This window comes from Triticum urartu, chromosome 3A (genome assembly GCF_056163025.1).
Source record: "Triticum urartu cultivar PI428250 chromosome 3A, HENAU_Tu73, whole genome shotgun sequence".
NCBI classification, from domain to species: domain Eukaryota; kingdom Viridiplantae; phylum Streptophyta; class Magnoliopsida; order Poales; family Poaceae; genus Triticum; species Triticum urartu.
Genome location: NC_141875.1, coordinates 662,165,689 through 662,187,732, shown reverse-complemented (window position 1 = coordinate 662,187,732; position 22,044 = coordinate 662,165,689). Strand labels below are relative to the sequence as shown.

Here is a 22,044-nt window from a genome sequence, read left to right as displayed (position 1 = left end):
TGGAGGTGAAATTTTTCATCGACATCATGGTGAAGATATAGTGATTCGAGGGCCTGAACTTCTAGGGGATCATCCCTGGCCCAAGTAGACCAAGGCTTCCCATCTGTTTAGATGGGCAACTCAAGGGGCTTTCAAAAATCATTATTGGTAACGTTCATGCGGGTGAAAAAATAGCAACATCGTTGCTCCAGTCTAATTGCAGCCTTTTTACCGAAGTCTTTGCAGAGATTGTTACCACGAAGAAGGTGTTACAAGAGATTTCATTGTAATTCTTAGTCATAGGAGTTACTTTCTATTTTCTTGGATCTTAGGTCCAAATCATTGTTACCTGTAATTGTTATGATCAATAAAGTTACATGTGTTTCTAAAAAAAAGTGGTCTCCATGCGCCCCTCAAAAAAAAGAGAGGGGGGGGGGGGGGGGGGGGGGGCTCTCCATGCTCTTGCCACAAATCACGAAAAAGTATCCTCTCAACACAAAGAGAGAAAATTGATTTGTCCATTTCTCACTTTATCTAACAATATGTTTCTCCCAAAATAAATAACACTAGTAACTGATCCAGCCTGAGCGATTACCTGGATGGATTCCTAGTTGTACATCCTCCAAGGAATTAATCTAGACAACAAACATTATTCCGTCATCATATCAGGCCAATCCACCATTCACATCAGGAACAACTAGAGAAGAATACTCAACATTATCTATGATAGATTTGATAGTCATACGGAAAGCATCATTCTTAATTTTGGTCTAACTTAGTAGTATCTGAAACTCTGAATCGGCCTCATCTCCTATCTCTGCTATCGATCGGTGTCGACGACGAGAATTCATCCGGTCGAGACGTCAGAGCCTCTCGGCGATCCTGGCGGCGGCGTCGGCGAGCTTGTTGACGGCAGCGAGGAGCGCCCTCCGGTGCTCCCTGTCCGCCTCCCAGTTCGCCCTCTGCGCCTCCAGCTGCTCCGCCAGCAAACGGTTGCCCCTCTCCAGCGCCTCCGACATCTGCCTCCCCATGCTCGTCGTCCCCGCCCCTGCCGTTGGCGTCGCCGTCGCCGTGTCCGTGTCCTCCGCCCCGACTCCGGCGCCGAACGTCGCCTCGCTGTCCTGCTGCGACGTCGAGTTCTTGTCCGACGCCGGCTTCTTGGCGCTCTCCGTCGCCGGATCGGAGCACTCGCGCTGGGACTGGGAGGAGGCCGGCGGCACGTACATTCTCGCTGCGCAGCGGCAAAAAAACGTGCGACACATATGAGTACGTGGCAAGTGGCAAGTAAGTTCGCGTTCGAATGTAGTGGCGGCCCTTACCTTGGATGGGCATGACCATCATCGGCGACGGCGGGTGCTCGTCGGCGTCGTCGGCGAGCTCCATCTCCTCGGCGGAGTCCGGCTTCAGCTGGTTGGCGGCGCCGCCGGCGCCGACGATGGCGTCGTAGACCTCCCGGTCGAACGACGACGGCAGCTGCCTGGCGCGCCGCTCCTCCCCGCGCATGTCCCAGAACGACTCGCGCTCCGGCGCCGCCGAGTCCGCGTCGCCCGCGACGGCGGCGACGGCGGCGGCGTGCTTCTTCTCCCAGGCGACGATCTTCTTGAGGTCCCAGGAGAGGTTGCCCCAGCGCTTGCGGCACTGCATGGGCCCGCGCTCCACGCCGTGCCGCCGGCAGTAGGCCGACACCACCGCCCACTTGAGCCGCACCGGCTGCGCCGCCCGCTGCTCCGTCACGCGCTTCGCCTGGATCAGCACCAGCGTCTCGTGCCGCGTCCACCGCGGCAGCCGCGACCTCGGCGTCGTCACGGCGGCGCCGGCCGGAGAGTCGCCGTTGGCAGACATCATTTCTTCCTTAGGCTCGAATCAGGAGAGGATGGGCACGCGTCGAGATCGAGAGGCCTCGCCGGGCTGAGATTTATGCACTGCTGTTTCCTTGGCCATTAAAATCGGCAGGGCAGAAATTGGCAAGAACTTAACCCTGCACAGCTAGTGCCATCTATATCTCATTGCACTTATCCAAAAAAGTTAATAGATTTACTGCCATACCACTGCTGGCAGCACAGCCCAAAATCAGCAGGAAATTAAACTTGTAAAGCAACAAATATGCCACCCCAAATATTACCTGTACCCAAGAGGAGATACAAATCAATGCTGATATATGAATTTGCCGAGGACTAATTTGTTCGACAGCAGTATGGGTATGGCAGCACTATCAATTCGCATCCACAGCCACAGAGAGCACAGGCTGGCATTTCTCGAGCAATGAGACAGACAGAAGTAGAAATTAGAGTGAATTCCACTTTTTACCCCATATTTATACATTTGTGACACTAATTACCCCTTTGAGTGAAAATTCGTCTAGAATACCCCTTTTGAAATCTTTGGACCCTTGTTTTTTGATGCGTGTCCATCAGGTAAGGTGTGAGGTGACACCCTGTATCCAAAAACATGTGGACGGCCACAAGGAGTGGAACAGATAGACAAGAGAAGCTTGGACAAGATCGCCAATGATGCCCTCCGATCCTTACAGTTTTTTTTACGAATCAATGACGCAACATGCCGATCCTATCGACCATAAACAAACAAAATGTAAAACTGGGGTAAAACCGTGTTAAAAGTCTTCAAAATCTGACATTTCGATAAAAGTTCCGCTAAATAGGGTAATATGTGTCACAAATGTACAACTACAAGGTAAAAAAGGAATTCACTCTAGAAATTACTCCCTCCGATTCGTAAATAATAAGTCCTTTTTGACATTGCAATATGGAATACGTACAGAGCAAAATGAGTGAATCTACACTCTAAACTATGTGTATACACATCCGTATGTAGTCCATAGTGAAATCTCTAGAAAAAACTTATACTCCCTCCATCACAGTTTAGAAGGCACAGTTAAATTTACGTGCGTTTTCATAATAGACAAGATTTAGAGCGCATTGCATAAACCGTGACGGAGGGAGTATTTAGGAACGGAGGGAGTATATGGCAATAAATTATATCTCATCTTCTGTCATAATTTTGACAGCAGAACACAGCACTCACACCAAATTATGTGTAATATGCTGAAATATGAAGAGGGATTTCAGAAGCATGATGCAAGGAACACATAAAAATGTCAAAAGATCGGTTAATCCTTCCGTTGCTTATATGGATCAGTTGTTCACAAAATATCATGCCATCATGACCAACATGTCACCACCTAGACAAACTTTGTTTGCTAAAATATAATTAGCATGTCCAGCATGTCATCTATCCTACACAAAATGAGAACCCGCTTCTTTCGCTAATAATCATAGGATGTCCTGCTTGTCATATACACAGCAGGCATGGCCACACTCATGCTCCCAATACTACTACATATACTTCTGCTTTCTCCAAAATCCAGAACAGAAGAGCCCAACTAGTAAAGTCGCTTGCGGCAGTCTGGGGCACCACAGCAGCATGGCAGCTTGACAATTTCGCCATCCGCAGAAACGACGCTGTTCAGGACATAGCCATAGTCGTAGCAGAGCTCCTGCAAAGCACATACCAGTTATTAGAACTCGAGAGAAGTTATAGGGCTGTAACTGGAAAAATTACAGAGACGCAACAGAAATCAACTCACCTGAAGTGGAAGTATCGTGTCAGCAGCAAAAAGCATCACCTTGGCTAGCTTGACGTCGTGGTGATTGGTTAGGACACACTGGACAAAGAGGTTAGGGTTACAGCTGTGGTTTATGAACCTCGCAAAACTTCCAATAGAGCCAGCATCTATGCAGTACTCCGGTGCCGGTGGTGCCTCTGAATCATTCTCAGCGTGAAGTGATGGCATATTCATATCAGACCCTGCCCTTTTCTGTGCAAGAGCAGAAACAAATAATTTAAAACCCTCCATTTTTCAGAAACAAGCTACGAAACCAAGCAATGAGACAAATGATGTAATGTAAGCAAAATGAAAGCTTTAAGTGAAGCAATTAGTACCTCCCGTCCATCTAAACCCTTCATAGTTTGAAGACAATCAATGTCAAATATGTAGTTGTTATGTAGCAAACCATCCACTTCCTCAGTCCTCTTCAACACCCCAACATACTCACAGATTGGAGCCCCCGGGAGGATTGTGTCCCAGGTCCTAACGCCCCATCCTTTGGAAGCCGTCTTGAACACCTACATTGGGGTTCAGTTTGTTGAGCAACTACAGCATATAAAAGATAGGAAACGTAACAAGAGATAGGACAGCAGTTAAATTAACAGATATGGTTGCTTCCAGGCATTGGGCATGCTATATCAAACTTCGGAATCACTAAAATGTGTAGTGTCTTCCTTGAATGAAAATAGCAAACGTAACAAGATATAGGACAGCAGTTAAATTAACAGATACGGTTGCTTCCAGGCATTGGGCATGCTAATATCAAACTTTGGAATCACTAAAATGTGTAGTGTCTTCCTTGGATGAAAATAGCAAACGTAACAACATATAGGACAGCAGTTAAATTAACAGATACGGTTGCTTCCAGGCATTGGGCATGCTAATATCAAACTTTGGAATCACTAAAATGTGTAGTGTCTTCCTTGAATGAAAACAGCAAACGTAACAAGATATAGGACAGCAGTTAAATTAACAGATACGGTTGCTTCCAGGCATTGGGCATGCTAATATCAAACTTTGGAATCACTAAAATGTGTAGTGTCTCCCTTGAATGAAAATAGCAAACGTAACAAGATATAGGACAACAGTTAAATTAACAGATACGGTTGCTTCCAGGCATTGGGCATGCTAATATCAAACTTTGGAATCACTAAAATGTGTAGTGTCTTCCTTGAATGAAAATAGCAAACGTAACAAGACATAGGACAGCAGTTAAATTAACAGATACGGTTGCTTCCAGGCATTGGGCAGGCTAATATCAAAATTAGAAATCACTAAAATGTGTAGTGTCTTCCTTGAATGAAAATAGGGAATACGCGGGATAAACGATGGCAGTGGCGTACATAAACCTAGAGGGACGAAAACTGAAGAATGGACAGAGAATGAGTGATGTTTGGTTAAAACAAACTATTTAAGTTGAGCCCGCATATATAACATGTGATTTATCTATGGAATTTTACTACCACAAATACAAATACAAAAAAATATACCAAAGCCATCATTATCAACTACACTTACATCTATATAATATTGCACAATTATCAGATTAGCACATGTGAAAGTTCCTGGCAAGGTAGAAAAGTGGAAACTGGAAACATTAAAAGATTAGAGGAAGAGCAAAATACAAACCTCTAGGCGATGTTGCAGCCCTTGTTGAGATGTTCTATTGACACAGTTTCGATTGCAGCTGCAGTTAGCACCACACTCGAATACGACTGCTTTGGGCTCCACCAACCTAAAGAAAAACCATTAGCTCACAAAGCAAGAGATGGTCTTGCTTAACTAAGGAATTTGGACCGTTACACTTTACCTGCCAATATTCTTAAATGATACATAAGGCAAATCCGAGCCGTTAAGTTGAGCACATGAACAATTTTTGTTATTAGCACAGTCTCCTTCACAGTCACAGCCAGCACAATCAGATGGAATCTTTATGCCTTTTGAGATTTTTAGTGATTTGGAGTACACAAAACCTACAGAATTGCCAAAGGTAAGGGAACCAAAAGCAGACAACAACTTAGCCACTAAAGAGTACTGCATATTTTGAAGACAAAAAGAGGACATGGAGACAAACAAAATAGAAAGAACATGGTAGTTAAGCTGATAGAAGAACACTTCAAAGAAATGTAATCTGTATATGATAAAAACTGATGACTATTAATTACAGCGGTTGATGAACCCGGCAATCCGGCCCATGGGCTTGGCCGCCCATGGCCACCCGACCTGAATGGGTAGGGTATGGGTCGCCATCTTCACCCATGGGTCTTGCCTAGGGTATGGGCGCAAGTTTGTGCCCATGGGTCACCCGATTCATATTAATAATCATATTTATTTGTTTTACTTGCCAATTGCTATTTGAAAAGGTCGCTTTATATAGACATTTTTCTCTAAAATAGCATCCAGTAGACTGCGCTATGCAGTTCAGAACTAGCTGCCAGCTTTCTCAGCAAAATAGAGTAATCATTGGTCAGCCCACAACATGCAGCCTAAGTGCTTAACCATACTAAAGTTAGTACTAAGCATGAGACACTTATTTTGGGACGGAGGGAGTACTATATTATTACTATCGACTGGTACACAGGCCACAGTGCACATGCAGTAAAGGAGTCCAAGACGAACTCAGACCAAAATTCGTCATTCAACCAACAATCTGACACATGAGAAGGCTTTAATCCTTTTATCATTCACACAGGTCTGAAGCATTGCGGGTCCAAAATTCGTTTTGAGATCGGCCCATGCAGATACCAGCCACACGACACTACTACCTCAAAACTGCAGGTAGATACCAGCCAGGAAGAATGAAAGCATATCACTATAAAGCTAGCAGGAGGCTGACTACCTAGTTACTGGTTGTGGCATATGGCATATAAAAGCTTTGTTATAAAAAATTGGGTTGATAAGACCCCACCTACCTTGAAATTTTAGGCAAGCAAAATTGATAAACACAAAAAAAATATTTAAATGGCCTGTGCTGCCATACCCGATGGGTGCCCGACTGGGTCGGGTTACCCGGTGGGTTCGGGAATGGGTATCTTTCTAGACCCATGGGTAGGGTCGTGGGTTGATGATTGACCCGATAGTGTAGTTGTGCATGGGTCTGGTAGAGGTCAACCCGACCAAACCCGACCCGATTGCCAGGTTGAGTTGCTGCTGAGATATACTAGAACATGCATGGAGAAATATCTGGTCTTGAATTTAAATAAATCTTAACCTGAGAGTGCTGCATCAACAAACGTTTTGTTGATGTTGATGCTGCAAAAAGATGGTGATATCAATGAAGATGTGAGTCGTCGAATCAAAGTTGGGTGGATGAAGTGGCACGAAGCTTCTGGTATACTAGAGATGCACATGCTAAGGTGGATAGGTGGCCAAACAACGAAGGAACGGATCCAGAATTTTTATATATGTGATAGAGTTGGGCTAACTAGTTCCAGGGAAGCTGCTTCAATGGAAGCTGGATTGCCCAGTTGCTTTTGAGTTCGATTTGGACTAGTTTCCAACTGAAGAGAAGCATGTCCAACATCATCTGAGATGGTTTGGGCATATACAATGTAGGCCTACAGAAGCACAGATGCATAGCAAAAGGATAAAGCGTGATGATAATGAGATGTCAAGGTAGACCAAACGACAAACGTGACATGGGAGGAGTCTGTAAAGAGAAACCTGACGGACTGGTATCACCAACGAACTAGCCATGGGCAAAGGTGCGTGGAAGTTAGCCATCCATGTGCCAGAACCATGACTAGGTTTTGAGATCTTATGGATTTCAACTCTAGCCTACCCCAACTAGTTTGGGACTAAGAGTCTTTGTATGTTTATTGTTGTTTTTACTTGAAGGTATATGCTGTCTGCTGAAACTTAAGCACACAAAAAACGTAAATCATGAATTAGTAATACCAGATGGAGGAACAGGTGGGTCGTCAACCACATTAGTAGCAGGAATTGGAATGTTCTCCTGTCCTCCAGAGATGTCATCACAAACCAACCTATCAAATAAAAGGCAGCACATGATTCCTATTAGGATAGGTAGCAGGGTGAGGAACAAACATTAATAGTTCAGCAGTTTGAGATTCCTCGATTGAAAAATCAAAACTCCATCATAAACATATTAAATCACGAAAGGTAAAACAGGAAAGCTATCATGTACCCAGGTAATTCAGAAATCTTTCTGGGAGCTTCCGCACGAGTGAATCGCACCTGCAGAAATAAACATTTTATGTGGAAAAAGTAAGGCAAAGAACAAAATGCAGATAAATGTGTGTTAAGGTGTTAAATATATCCAGCATCAAGATATAAAAAACAGAGACCAATCATCTTTAGATTACTTCAACCTGCAGTGAGCATACTGGAGATAAATCTGCCTTGTGACAGATTTTTTTTTCTATTCAGACCCATCTATAGCGCCAAAACAAGCATCAATTGCGCATTCTTACACCAGCATCAGTCATGTAACTTACTGTAGGCTAAACTTGAACAAATTTTATGCCCTCAAATCATAATGTAATTTGTATCTGTAAATCAGATAGTACACGGTTGCAGAAGAAATCCTGTAGCACCACCACAACGTACAGTGGGAATTAAGTTCGGGTTTCACGCATATATACCTCAGTGGTTGTCAACGACGGTTGACCCTCAAGCCTCTTCAATTTATACTTGTATACCACATGTCCTTGTACTCCCTTCTGCACCCAGTCATCTACAACCTACAGATTGAAAACAGAGGGGAATAATATTAGCCAAAGGAAGATAACAGAAGTACAGAACTAGCAGATGCTAAGAACCATATCTTGTTGTTTCATGAACAACTATATTTCTGGGTAAGGATTTGGCTATTTCGTATCCTGCTTGTGGTTGAGTGCCAAAGGGCAGAGAGAGTTACCCAGCATTCATCAATAACAAGTAGCTAGTGTGGTAAAGGAAGTAATCAAACAAAATTAATTCATTTAAATGAAACTACCTCCGTTCATAAATACAAGAGTTTCTAGAAAGTACGCAGTCAACTTTTATAATTTAATTTTAATATACAAAAATGGTCATATTGATAAAGGCCAAAACTAGTATCAATGAAACAGTTCATAATTTTCTACTAACATATACATACAAAAGTAACAGTCGAAGATACATATTGTTGACGTGACATTGTCTAAATGTGACCGATGTGGGATAAGTGAAGGATAAGACCTTGTACAAGCCATCATATGTGTAGATTTTGCCGGTGTAGCTATTCTTGGCCACATGACCTCTAATAACCCGTATCAGATTGCCATTATCCTTGCTATTCTGCGACATGACAAGAAATGAACATACAATATATCAAAAAATTGCTATTGGTATTGATGCATGAAAAAATCAGCAAATTGCAAATTGCTAGGCATGATTCCAGTGAAATAAAGATAAACAGCTTCCAAGATTGTATGGCAACCAAAACTCTAACATATAAGAAGATTCAAGTTAGAAGATGGACTAAGTTATCACTGACAAACAAGTTGAGAAACTATTACAAACAACATTAGATTTACTATAATCAGATTTACTTTAATGACATGTAACTGATAAGAACCATTAAAACTAACCTTCAATGCCAAATTTCCACGGTTCAGTTGTTGAGAACCAATTTGGCGATGGTTGCCAAGTAAATCATTTCCTCCCTGACCAGTATAAATAATTTCATCAGCCTTGTCCAGATCATCTTCATATATCCCTGACATGACGATGCAAGTTGCCATGGGGAAAGTGAAGTTCTCGTACTCCTTCTGCATAAATGTCAAAAGTGTTAGCTAACTAAAAATACCAACAAAACATATGAAGATGATCTGAACAAATTCTACTCTAGCATGAATCAAATTATGGTTGCTTATCAACTTGGACATGAAATAGGAGGTAACTAGAGTAGAATTTAGGAAGGGATTACAATTGCACCCAGCAAATCAATTCGACAATTGGGAGATCTAAAGTGGAAATGTTATATAGCTTACTGCTATACAATTTTCAAAAAATGGGAAAGCATAAGCGAAGCGGAGCACTAATCCTAAACCCTAACCCTAAAAACGCTTAAGAGCACTTAAGCATTTTCAAAATGCCAGAATTTGACTGTTTTTAAATAATATGCACAGGAAAATAGGAAACATAGCACACAAGTAACTGAAATAACATCTAAAATTCAGTTCACACCATAGCAAATACACATGAGGTTCACACAGCAAGCAAATTACCAATTAAAATGCAGTTCAGTTCAAATAGACCCTGATATTAAGATAAATAGCAAATTGTCATTATTGCGCAAGCAGCCAAGCAAAAGTTGTCTAAAAACAACCAAATTCTGGTCAATTTAAAAAAACGCTCAATCTACCACTTAGGGCCAAAGCAAAACGTTTTGCCATCACTCAGCGCTTAAGTGTCGCTTAAAAACACTTTCATGAACAGTGCTGCTATGAGTGGGTCACAACCTGCAGTCACACAATGGCACGTGAAAAGTAGTCGGCTGATGACTGTTATACTCTCTAGATCATGTAGAGTCAACACTAAACACAACTTGTACAGCGGCTTCTGACTTAAGTTTTTGCCTACACGAAGAGTCAATACAAGGAGACAGCAGCGCACAAAGGCACTAAGCTTTGAATTTGCAGTTTCAACATTTAACTAATACAAGAGTCAGACTCCAAATCAAGAGAGAGCTATTTTCTCTCTGATCCTTTTCACTCCTCCACATTGGCAATAATCATGTGTGGTAGGACAGAAAAACTATTGGGACTAACCAAGTTGTCGTCAACCATTAAAGGGATAAAAAAGGAAAAGATGATGAGTATGACAGTTGCTATGGAAATGTTTATTGATGTTACCTTTTCTTGGTATTTCATACCCATATAGTCAATACCATTCAGCCAATGGCTGTGAATGCCCAAGACAACCATCTCCGCACGAGAATAAAACTGATCCCCGACGTCGATCCCTGAGAAGGAGGATATCAGGGCATCATACATCCAGAGGGTGATAACGTAATATCAAATATGGTGGATACTAAAAACTGAAATCATGTTCACAATAACTCAAATTACAAATTTTCTTCCTGGTATATAGAACTAGAAGGACAGACTGACCTGGTATTGGCCCTAACACCTTCTCCGTATAAAGAAAAGAGTTGTTCTCTTGCATCTAAGATTTCAACAATTACGGCAAGTTCAGCCTAAATAAAGAAGTCAAGTAGGTTTGCACCAATGAAAATAAAAGCAGAGAACAGAACACCTTTGTAATTGCTTTCAAATCAGGCCGCTTGGATGGGCGCTTTTCTTTGGCTTCACCTTCGCCGCCTTTCTTGCCATCCTACATTTACAAGGACAACAGAAGAACTTACAAATCTGACCATTCACCACAATGAACAGGAGTTACAGCACTAAGAGACAGGCGGCATACACATGTAGAAACATAATTTGAACTGCACGAGAATCCACACCTTATTTTTGGCAGCTCCTTTGGCTGCAATCTCCTGTATGACAGCCTGTGCTCTTTTCTGCTCTTCCTGCACCCATATAAGCAGAGAGTCAGAGTCAGACAAAGCATACAGTAAACTGAAAAGAACCTGAACATTCAGAGTTCAGACAGACGAGGCTACCTGGACAAGGTGGAGGTAGTGGCTGTTGAAGGCACGCAAGGTTTCCTTGACCCGCAGCTTGGCACTCTTCCCGGTGCCCAGGGCGTCGTCCTCCGCGGCAGCTCCGGTGAAATCAGCAGGAACCGGTTCCTGCCCAACCACCGGCATCGGCTTCCTCTCCTTTGGCTCGACCTTGGCGGCCTTCCTGGGCACCTTGGCAGCGACCTGTGGAGCCGGGTCCTGGTTCTCCTCGTCCCTCTTCTTCTTAGGACGGCCCCGGCGGCCGGTGGACTGCTTGGGCTCCTCCGGCTCCGCGTAGACTGGGACGCGTGGCTTGCCGAGGCAGCGGGCGCTGCGGCGCAGCACGAGCTCCGACTCCGGTGGCGCCGGGATCAGGGGAGTGGCGCCGACGAAGAGCGGGTCCGGCACCAGCGCCACCTCCATCACGGCGACCGAATCCATTCCCTCCATCAGCGGGAGCTCCACAAACTCTGCAGCGAAAAAATAGAGCATAGTCAGATACTCTGCTCTCGTCTCCCTTCCTGAATTCCTTACACATGACACTGCTGACCAAAATTAGAAGATACAGGCATACAGCGCAATCTGCAGCAATGGGGGGCAGAAAATCGCACCCAGAAAACCCCACCAAAACCCTCGCCCTGTTGACCGGAAGCACCAGATTGCAAATTCCCACCCTAATCACAGCCCCGGACGAAGAAACAACCACCGGAGATGGATAATCGGCAGGAAATCGCCCGGAAAACACACACACAAAACCCCCACAAATGGTGACCAAAAAACCCCAGAAATGAACAGCACCATCAGTTTCCAACCTACCGCCCTGATAGCACCCACAGACGAAGCGAAGACGTCCGGAGACGAACAATCGGCAGGAAATCGCCCAGAAAACCACAAGCAAAACCCCCCAAAATCGACGGCAAAAAAACCCGCTCTGCATAACGAAGCGACCAAACCACGCCGACAGGCGCGGCAGCACGAGCACGAGACGGCTGAACGGAGCAGACCGAGCGGAACTCACCTCTACCGGGCGCGGAGGAGCGACGCGGCGGCGGGGGAGGCGGAGAGGCGGCGGAAACGGAACAGGGAGAGGAAGGGGAAGGCGATGGGGGAGGGGGGCAGGAAACAGGGGACACAGACCAAGCAAAATAGCGAGGGCCAGCTGCCGCTTCGCCTTTTCCGAGGCGGGATTACCGTGTTGCCCCCGAAGGTACGACGAAATCACCCGCCGCTGCCACCCATCAAAGCGTGTGTGGCACGCGGGGCGTCGCACGGGCGGGGCGGATTTGAAATTCGGGCGGGCGCACCGCGGCGGGCATCGGACGGCCCAGGATTCGCCGCCCGCGCCGCGCGGCCGTCCGATGGGGGTGCGGGCAGTCGGTTTTAGTATTTTATTTCGGAAAGGCAGTCAAATCGGCGCGCGCCAGTGCGGGGAGCCCCCAACGGGCCAGTGCGAGCCCGTGAGACATTTTCTTTCCTTCTTCGTGCCTCCTGCCAGCCTCTATAGGCCCATCATAGGCCACACTGGTTTCCATTCCCGTCTTGCGACACCCCCCCATTGACCCCTGTACGGCTGCTTTTGAAATTTGAACGGTGCCCCTCCTCTCCTGTACATCTACTCCCTCTGTTCCTAAATACTTGTCTTTTTAGGCATTTTAACAAGTGACTACATACGGAGCAAAATGAGTGAATCTACACTCTAAAATATGTCTACATACATCCGTATGTAGTAGTCATTTGAAATGTCTAGAAAGACAAGTATTTAGGAACGGAGGGAGTAGCAACTAGCATGCCCATCTCTCTTTTTTTGTAAATAAACGGGCATACATGCATGTAGTACGCTTTAACTGTCACAAGCTGACGCGAGAGCATTAACTGCAATTACGAGCCCACTGTGCGCTACAAAACAACAATTACAACTGGTCTCGCTGGAATCTAGTCAGACAATCCGCGCGGTCAAGGAAGAGAACAAAAACCATTTTCTGGAACGATAATAGTTGCAGCATGGGCTGTTTTCTTCATTAATTTTATTTTATTTCGGAAAACAGGAGCAATCGGAGTTTCAAAAAGTTTAAACGGTGTTCTAGCTCTCCATCTCTCCTTTGGGTAAGCGGCATGGTTTGAAAAGTTTTGTATACTATTAGTGGTGGTGCAGAATATATATTTAAAGTAGCTTTAAGCGCGCGCTTCTAGAATTTACATGCAGACGGTAGCATTGGTTACCCAGCGCAACTAAAAAAACAATACGGACGGTTAGGCGCAGAATAGTCGATGTGTCATGGTGTGGGCATACATGTACGATTTTGCTATCACAAGCTGACGCGGGAGCATTAACTACAATTACGAGACAATATTGTGCTATAAACAATGAATATGTATTGCGCTTGTATTTTACAGGTAGTCTTGCTAAAATCTAGTCTGACAATACAATTGTATCACGAGTTGGCGTGAAACCATTAACTGCGAGTATGAGACATCGGTGCCTTACAAACAATGAATATGTAACAACTGGTCTTGCTGAACTCTTGTCTGACAATACACTGTAGCAGTTGGTAGCACTAACTAGGATTACGAGCCAGCAGTGCATCGATTGGAAATATGCCATAGAAGCAATAATAAAGTTGTTATTCTCGTATTCCCTTATTCTTGATAAGTGTTTATTCTCTATCTTATAATTGTACTAACCAAAAACTTAAATACATGTATAGATACATAAACAGATATTGTGTCCACAGTAAGCCTCTACTAGACTAGCTCGTTGATTAAAGATGGTTAAGATTTCCTAACCATGAACATGAGTTATCAGTTAATAACAAGGTCGTATCATTAGGAGAATAGTGTGATGGACATACCCAATCATAAGCTTAGCATTTAATCGTGTCATTAAGTTTAAATTGCTACAACTTTCTTAATGTCAAGTATTTGTTCCTTAGACTATGAGATCATGCCATTCCATAGTACCGGAAGAATGCTTTGTGGGCATCAACCGTCACTTTGTAACTGGGTGATCATAAAGGTGCTCTTCATGTATCTCGGAAGGCACTAGTTGGGTTGCATGGATCAAGACTAGGATTTCTCACTCCATGTAACGGAGAGATATATTTGGGCCCTCTCGGTAATAAAACATCCTAAGTAGCTTGCAAGCATGTGACTAATGTGTTTGGTCACGGGGGTATTGTATTATGGAACGACTAAAGAGAACTTGCCGGTAACGAGATTTAACTAGCTGTGGTGATACTAATGATCAAATCTCAGGCTAGCGACATATTGCCAGACAAAGGGAATCGTATACGAGATTATTTGAATCCTTGACATCGTGGTTCAATCAATGAAATATCTGGGAACCATTATGGGCATCCATGGCCCCACTATTGGTTATGGATCGGAGAGGAGTCTTGATCATATCCTCATATTCACGAACCCATAGGGTCACACACTTAACGTTCAGTGTCGCTAGGATTTTATGAGACAATAAGATGGTGTGTATCGAATTTTGATTCAAAGTCTTAGACAGGATCCCGGGCATCACGAGGAGCTTCGGAATGGTCCAGAGACAAAGAAAACATATATGAAAAGTATTTTCGGGGTTACCAGAAAAGTTTAGGATTTTCAGTATTATACTGGGTAGGTTCTAGAAGGTACCCGAGTCGGACCCACCTGGACATGAGTGGTGGCCAAGGCACCATGCCTCTGGTCCATACACACCAAAATACCCCCCCCCCTAAAAGGAATAGGATCAAATCCCGAAGGGATAAGATCAAGATCCCTAAAAAGGAGGGGTCATGATTGGTGGGGAAGGAAGGAGGAGATTTCCTTCCCCCCTTTGGTGCGCAGTCCCTAGAGGTTTGGCGGAGGGGCCAAGACTCCTCCCCCACGCCTATAAATAGAGGAGGGATGGGCTGGCCACAGGACCACACACCTCGGTTGTTGGCTGCCTCCCTCTCGTTCCATACGTCACTCATCCGTGCAGTTCTTAATAAAGCTCTATCGGATTTCAACCATACTTCCTCCACCACGCCGTCGTGCTACCAGATCGATCTCATCCGCCTCTCCCCCTCACTTGCCGGATCAAGAAGGAGGATACGACATCAAGCTGCACGTGTGTGCAATTCGGAGGCATCATTCGTGCGGTGCTACATCGAATTGATTCGACGAAAGTACGACTACATCGCCCACGATCTTTAGATCGTTAAAAACGCATGTTCTACGAGGGTGTGTATACCTTTTCCCACTCATTGCTAGCGTCTAGTAGATTGGATCTTGAGTTTATTTGTTTTCTCGTAGGAAAAAATTGCTTTCCTTGCAACGAATCCCTTCAGCATCGTAGACAATGAATATGTCTTCCAAATGTTTTTTTACAACTAAACGTGTTGAAGCAGGGATACTATAGGTCCTTTGAACAGTGCTTCATCTCTTCACTCCATCTATGTACCTCTCCTTTTTGTGTAAAAACAGTGTCGTCAAAGTTCTACATGTTATTATAATGGTGTTGCAAAACATATAGACAAAAGGCGTATGCTTCGAAACTCCGTGGGTGGAGGGTAACATAGATATCCGGGCCAACCGGTCATAGATTAACCGACATGTCATGGCATGAGAATATATGTACGACAGAATTGTCATGAGCTATTGTCAGAGCTTGGCTTAATACGAATGATAGACTACTCATATCAACAAAGAAATTCCTTCTTTTTTGGGAGCTCATTCGCAAAGAACTCCAAAGTTATGGGTGCTTGTCTTGGAGCGATTTTAGGATGGGTGACCAATCGGGAAGTTGCTCCTGTATGCGCTGCGCACGAGTGAGGACAAAATGCGCAAAAAAGACTAGTGTTGGTCTGTGGGTATAGTCTAGACCCCGCTAGACGTAATAGCCGGGAAATGGTGGTTGTGGCCGAGGCGTTACAATTGGTATCAGAACCGACTGTTGTGGTTACATGGGAATGCGCGGGTCAGGTGTGCAGGCATGTGGCGCATGGCGCATGTGTCCGTTGTGGCACACGACATGGGAATGCGCGGGTCAGGTGTGCGGGCATGTGGCGCATGGCTCTTGTGCCCATTGTGACACACGGCATGGCACATGTGCCAGACTAGATGCACATACCTGTATCAAGAGGGAACGTTTGTGATGGGCCGACAAGGATGTCGGTTCCTTTGAGTGAGGGTGTATGTGATATTGATGCGGAGCATCCTACGGGCATCACCATGTCAAGAGTCCGTTTGGCAAGTGACACGTGGGACTTCTACTTCACATACACAAAGGTGAATCATATCCTTTACACGTGCTCACTTGACCCCTTCGAGGATGGTATACTACTTGACACTTCTCCCGTGTGCATGCATAGGTGTTGTCGGAACGCTGCGGACGACGTGGAGGAGTGCAAGCGCCAAGGAACACCTACACCATCCGCGAGGGAAGCGTGGAAACAAAGACGCAAGAAGAAGAGCTGTCGAAGAAGCTCCAGCCACCGGAAGACCGGTCGGGTCCGGACGTCCGGCGCCTGAAGATCCACCGGACGACCGGTGTCCCTGCACCCGAGCCAAACGAGCGGACGTCCGACGCCACCGGACGACCAGCGACCGGATGACCGGTCCAGACCGGAAATCCGCTACACCAGCCTCCGAGCGAGATCGAGCGGACGACCGGCCCCTACCGGACGTCCGGCCGCCCACGAGCCACCGGACGACCAGTCCCCAGCGGACGTCCGGTACCTGGCTGTGTCCAGTTGCGGGCTGAGGCCCATGTACCCCTTCACTTCACCCCCATTTGCACTAAGACTATAAATAGACCTCTCCCTCCTCCTTTCTAGGGTTAGCGTTGTGATAGCTCATTTGAGAGATAGAGCTACGCTCATCCATTACGGATCTACTCCACGAGAGAGACCGCGGCCCCTCTACGAAGAATATCCCCTTGGATTCAAGACCCCCTCTTGGGTGGCCCCATTAAGACCTCCTCACGGAGAAGAACCGGTTACCGTGTATCGTCCGTTGTTGACTTTGGATCTTGTATCTCTCTTTGTGTTTCGAGGATCTAGCACATGTGTAATCGAATATTGTTGGTTTGAGTGATTCTCTCGTGTTTTCCCTCGTGAATCCCCACGTGTTCTTCGTGTTTCTCTTTGGGATCCGCTCCTTTCGTGAAAGATCGACTATCTAGGGTTCCACCCTACATCATCTTGGTATCATGAGCCATGTTGATCACGATTTCGGAGCCTCCCCCACCGTTTTCTAGCCTTCTTTTGCTTGATTTCGTCCTAAATTCGAAAATCCCCACCAAAAATAGCCCCAAAGTTTTTTGTGATTTGTTGGTTTGATGATGTTTTGTTGATTTTGATCCATGGATTTGCCTGGTTTCGAGTGGATCTAGCATTTCCCCAAGTTTCCCCATCTTTCATCCATGAAATCCCATCAATTTTGACCCCAAAATCCCCAAATTCCGCCCAAAATCGCGTTCCGAATCTCGGATCTCGAGTTGACCCCGATACACCGGACGACCGGCCCTTTACCGGACGTCCGGACACCCAGGAAGCACCGGACGTCCGACCTTACCGGACGACCGGAACCCCTAACCCGAGCTGAAATTAGCGGATTTCCGACCCGACCGGACGTCCGGCGACCGGACGTCCGGCCATTTCCGGACGTCCGCTACCTGTAGATATCAACTTCGGCTGATTTTTGTTTCGGCCATAACTAATTCATCCGAACTCCGATTTTGACGTTCTTTAGCTCGTTGGAAAGCTCTTGACATCCCCCTTCCCACAAAAATACTACCATCATCATTTGACTCCATCAAAGTTTGACAATTTTGGCATCTTTTCCTAGGGCTTCCACCACATCATCCGTTACACCACCACCGACTTCCGCAACCTAACCAATTTTGTTCCCCATCGCATTAGTAGTTGCTTGAGGAGTGATTTGAGTCTCCTAAGGTGTCTAGGCTACTTAGGGACGGTTTCTTCTTCTTCAACCACCACCACCACTTCCGCATAGGCTTGACCACTATACACTTCCGCCACCCCAACTTAACCCAATTTTGGTTGTGTTGTGAGTTGTGTCTCCTAAGGTGTTTCGGCTACTTAGGGACCGTGCTTTCAACTCTGACACCGTGTATAGTCCACCATCATAACCTCCACTTCCGCATTGCCTAGTGCAACACCACCACTTCCCACTACCACCATTTTGACATTTGACGATTGAGATTTTGAGTTCGCGGTTTTTCCGTTTCCTAAGGTGTTTCGGCTACTTAGGGACGAGTCACCATCATCTTGGTATCTCCATCAAGATCACCGCCACTCATCATCACCGCGGACGGTAACCTCCATATCATCTTGGTATCGTGGTATCCCTCCATTGTATATTCCCTTGCCATTGCATTGATCACCCCTAGCCCATTTTGCGTCACTTGCCTATGGATACTAGCCATTTGAGTATTGCCGGCAACCTTACTTGTGCACATTAGTGATCTACACCATACATTGCATACATACCATACCATATCGGTATCATATCATCTCGTGTGCCTCAAGTTTGTTCCCGCATATACACAATTGCTATCTTGGTTTGTGCATTTCGCAAAGTGGCCATATACAAAAAAAAGAATAAGCTTTAAAGCAGAAGAGAAAGAGCAAAGAAGCTTGTAAGAAATAGCCATAGCATCCACCACATTGCATAAGATTGTCATATCCGATCATCTTGGATCAAACACCGGGAACCATACATACATAGCATACTTGGGATAGAAAGTTATCCATTTTGCATCTTATAGGTTGTGCACAAGTGCCGTATCCTCCTATTAAGCAATCGTGCTAGCGTCTCTCTTGAGTTGTGCAACACGAGCGTTTTCCGTGGATTCCACATTTTGTGCTCATCCTTGGTTGCACGACCCCATTTATCTATCCGTGTGTGTGTGTTTCTGTGTGCCACATATTGCTATTGGTCTACTTGTTACACTTGCGAATTTGTGAATCTCTTTCAACATTAGTGACTCTTGCTAACATTTTACATCAAATGTTTGTGCCACTATCCTCACCGAGCTCCACCATAAGCCTTACTTGTGTAGGTGTGAGAAACCGACAAGAATTGGTACCAATTGTGCTATTTCCTTGTCCACATTGGAGTGATCATTGATCCACTTTCAACTTCGGTCAAGGTACATTTGGTATTCGTTCTTCTCTTTCTCCACTCATATTCGCTCGAATCTTGTGATGGATAGGCAAGGCATTTCATCTCCGGTCTTCCACAACAACGACGGCGTGTACAACTACATCAACAACAAGTTTTCCGCACAAAAGGAGGAGCAAGATGCAAGGATGGAGGAGATTCGGACCTTGTTGATCAACCGTTCTTCCCCTTCATCATCCTTAAGGTGGCGACGTTCAATTCACAAGTCTTCGGAGCGCAAAAATGATGCAAGTGCAAGTCGTCCTCGTCCACATCTCCATGGCGACCACCATCACGTTTGTGATCCACCTCGTCATGAAGGGCAAGTCACCTCCAAGCAACATGTGCACGACAACGACGAACGACATCTACATCGAGCTCAAGCACGACAACAACAACATCATCATGAAGATGCTTGAGATGCGCCTACCTACAAGTCGCAACAAGCTCTACTTCACACCAAGTCCAAACTTCATGACCACAAGAGAAGACCACGAGACAAGCACCACCAAGATGGAGCTACGGCTACACCAACCACTTTGGCATCTTCGCCAAGCGACTTCAAGGCATCCTCGCCTTCGGATATATGGCATCTTCGCCAACAAGCACCTCAAGACTACGCTCAAGAGAAGCTCCCCAAGCTCAAGTCCGCGACTTACACGAGCTACTACGACCTCGACATCAACCACACGATTCCTTTCTATGGGACTCAAGAACCCGAGGAGTATCTCGAGTGGGAGCGTTTGATGGACGACTACCTCAAGGTACATCAAGTCTCTCCCGAAGATCAAGTGAAGTGCGCCACAAGGAACTTCCACGACTACGCGTCCACTTGGTGGCTTCACACACCTTCGGAGAGCTACGACATGAGTTGGCCCAAGACGAAGAGAGCTTTGCGGCGAGAGTTTGTGCCTCCAACCTACACGGAACAACTTCAACGCCAATTGGAGAACACCATCCAAGGATCCAAGTCCATCGACGAGTACTTCAAGGAGATGAAGATTGCCTTGCGACGAGCCGGCGTGGACGACCCCATTTCGATGAAGTTCCACTTCATGATGGGATTGCACAACGATATCTCCAAGACGATCTTCCTCGAGAACTACAAGTCCCTCAACGACAACTACATTGGTGCTCTCAAGGTGGAACAAGAACTCATGAAGGCCAAACTTTCTCCACCCCAAGCTCACTTCGCGACGACCAAGCTCCATGAGAACGAGCATGAGGCTAGTACCACCACGATGTCCAAGCCCGACGAGCTCCAAGACTGTACTCCCAAGTTCGAAGCCATCCCTCTTTGTGGCATTGACGATGCCGAGTCCTCCATGACTCTTTTTCAAGACGGTGCGGCGACGAGTACGACTACGGAGACCCTCAAGGACCAAGCTTTGGAGGCGAGCGACACGGTGGCGAGCAAGGATGATGCTTCCATCTTAGGAGGCGAGAGTGATAATGTGCCATCTTCGGCCTTCATCCACGACGAGAGTGATGTTGTGCCATCTTCGGCCTTCATCCACGACGACGACTACGAGACGGTTGAGCATGGGATTTTCCCTTCGACCACGGCGACATGTGATGACTTGAGTAACTTTAGCCACCATATTGAGAGTGAGAGTGATTTCACCACTAGCCCCATATATGATGTGTTTCCACTATTCCCATGCGAGGAGAGCCACAACCCCCACCTCTTGAGTGAGATGAGTGACTCCACCATATGTGAGTTTGAGTGCACCTATTTTGAGGGAGTGAGTGAACCACCACATAGAGAGAGTGAGATAGTTGATAGGTCATGTGAGGCCACTTTTAACACTAACGACTTGACCTCTACCTCTATTGTGTCTTCTCATTTGGTGATAGGTCCCTTATACGATGATGCGCCGCTTCTCGACGACTTCGTCCTACCTTTGGACAAGATGATGGCCATGGTGGAATATGATGCACCCCCCACATGGTTCCATCACAATGATGATCTTGACCACCATTTGGTCTTTCCCACCTCACCTACACCACTTGAGTGGAATGAACAAGGTAACATAGGTGAAGGTGATGCTCTAGTCCCACTAGTGGACATTCATGACATTGATTGCTTGCATGATGTTGATCCCCCTATTGACATGCTTCATGCTAGTATGATTTCCCCATGCGATGATTTACCCATTTATGATGAGTATGATGATTGCCATGTGGAGTCTTTTAGTTGTGATGCCATGTTACATAGGATTTCTTGTGCTAATTCTCTCGGTCACATCATGTTTGCCAATCCACTTGACTTGTCATATGCTATGCATGAGATCAATCATATGCCATATTTGCATTCTCTTCATAGTGACTATGCATATGCTATTAAAATGAACCCAATTTGCACATATGGCATAGATGACAAGCCTGTGGTTATTGGCATTTGTTTCTCTTGTGATGATATTGGCATGCTACCTTTGCATCATTTATCTCATATGCCATGCTACCTTTGCATTATTTATCTCATATGCCATGCCATAACCACCTAGCTTTGGATATGCATTGTTTTGGATGTTGTCCATTTTCTCCATGATGTTTCCAACATTGCTCATGAGGAGACCCCCATAGTTTCCTCATACATTTTAGGAGATTTTGATCACTCCCATCCATTGCATGATCCTCATACTTATGTGCACAATATGCTTCCCATGAATAAACA

General features: G+C 45.6%; 2 protein-coding genes and 1 pseudogene across 2 annotated transcripts; 1 reads left to right on the top strand and 2 right to left on the bottom strand.

The window, feature by feature from the left end:
- Positions 1 to 681: 681 nt before the first annotated feature.
- On the bottom strand, positions 682 to 2,154 carry LOC125549045 (trihelix transcription factor ASR3). The gene is made up of 2 exons (XM_048712543.2): positions 1,299 to 2,154; positions 682 to 1,210 (listed from the first exon to the last, which is right to left on the bottom strand). The coding sequence occupies exons 1-2, from the start codon at positions 1,822 to 1,824 to the stop codon at positions 843 to 845; spliced, it is 894 nt and encodes a 297-aa protein (XP_048568500.1). The 5' UTR covers positions 1,825 to 2,154; the 3' UTR covers positions 682 to 842.
- A 938-nt stretch (positions 2,155 to 3,092) lies between these two features.
- Positions 3,093 to 12,362, bottom strand: SUVH4 (histone-lysine N-methyltransferase, H3 lysine-9 specific SUVH4-like protein). Its single transcript, XM_048709856.2, has 16 exons — positions 12,232 to 12,362; positions 11,214 to 11,683; positions 11,055 to 11,120; positions 10,847 to 10,924; positions 10,702 to 10,756; positions 10,444 to 10,553; positions 9,178 to 9,357; positions 8,786 to 8,884; positions 8,209 to 8,307; positions 7,752 to 7,801; positions 7,502 to 7,590; positions 5,415 to 5,577; positions 5,234 to 5,339; positions 3,940 to 4,122; positions 3,584 to 3,814; positions 3,093 to 3,493 (listed from the first exon to the last, which is right to left on the bottom strand). Exons 2-16 carry the CDS (start codon positions 11,661 to 11,663, stop codon positions 3,380 to 3,382), a joined length of 2,073 nt encoding a protein of 690 aa, XP_048565813.2. The 5' UTR covers positions 11,664 to 11,683; positions 12,232 to 12,362; the 3' UTR covers positions 3,093 to 3,379.
- A 7,751-nt stretch (positions 12,363 to 20,113) lies between these two features.
- LOC147981176 (uncharacterized) lies at positions 20,114 to 21,500 on the top strand (annotated as a pseudogene).
- Positions 21,501 to 22,044: the final 544 nt, after the last annotated feature.

Coding starts and splice junctions, on each gene's coding strand:
- LOC125549045 (XM_048712543.2), bottom strand. CDS start 1,824: ATGATGTCTGCCAACGGCGACTCTCCGGCCGGCGCCGCCGTGACGACG. Junction 1,211..1,298: donor GATGGTCATGCCCATCCAAG/GTAAGGGCCGCC, acceptor GCCGCTGCGCAG/CGAGAATGTACGTGCCGCCG.
- SUVH4 (XM_048709856.2), bottom strand. CDS start 11,663: ATGGAGGGAATGGATTCGGTCGCCGTGATGGAGGTGGCGCTGGTGCCG. Junction 7,802..8,208: donor CGTCGTTGACAACCACTGAG/GTATATATGCGT, acceptor TTATTTCTGCAG/GTGCGATTCACTCGTGCGGA. Junction 5,340..5,414: donor TCATTTAAGAATATTGGCAG/GTAAAGTGTAAC, acceptor GTTTTTCTTTAG/GTTGGTGGAGCCCAAAGCAG.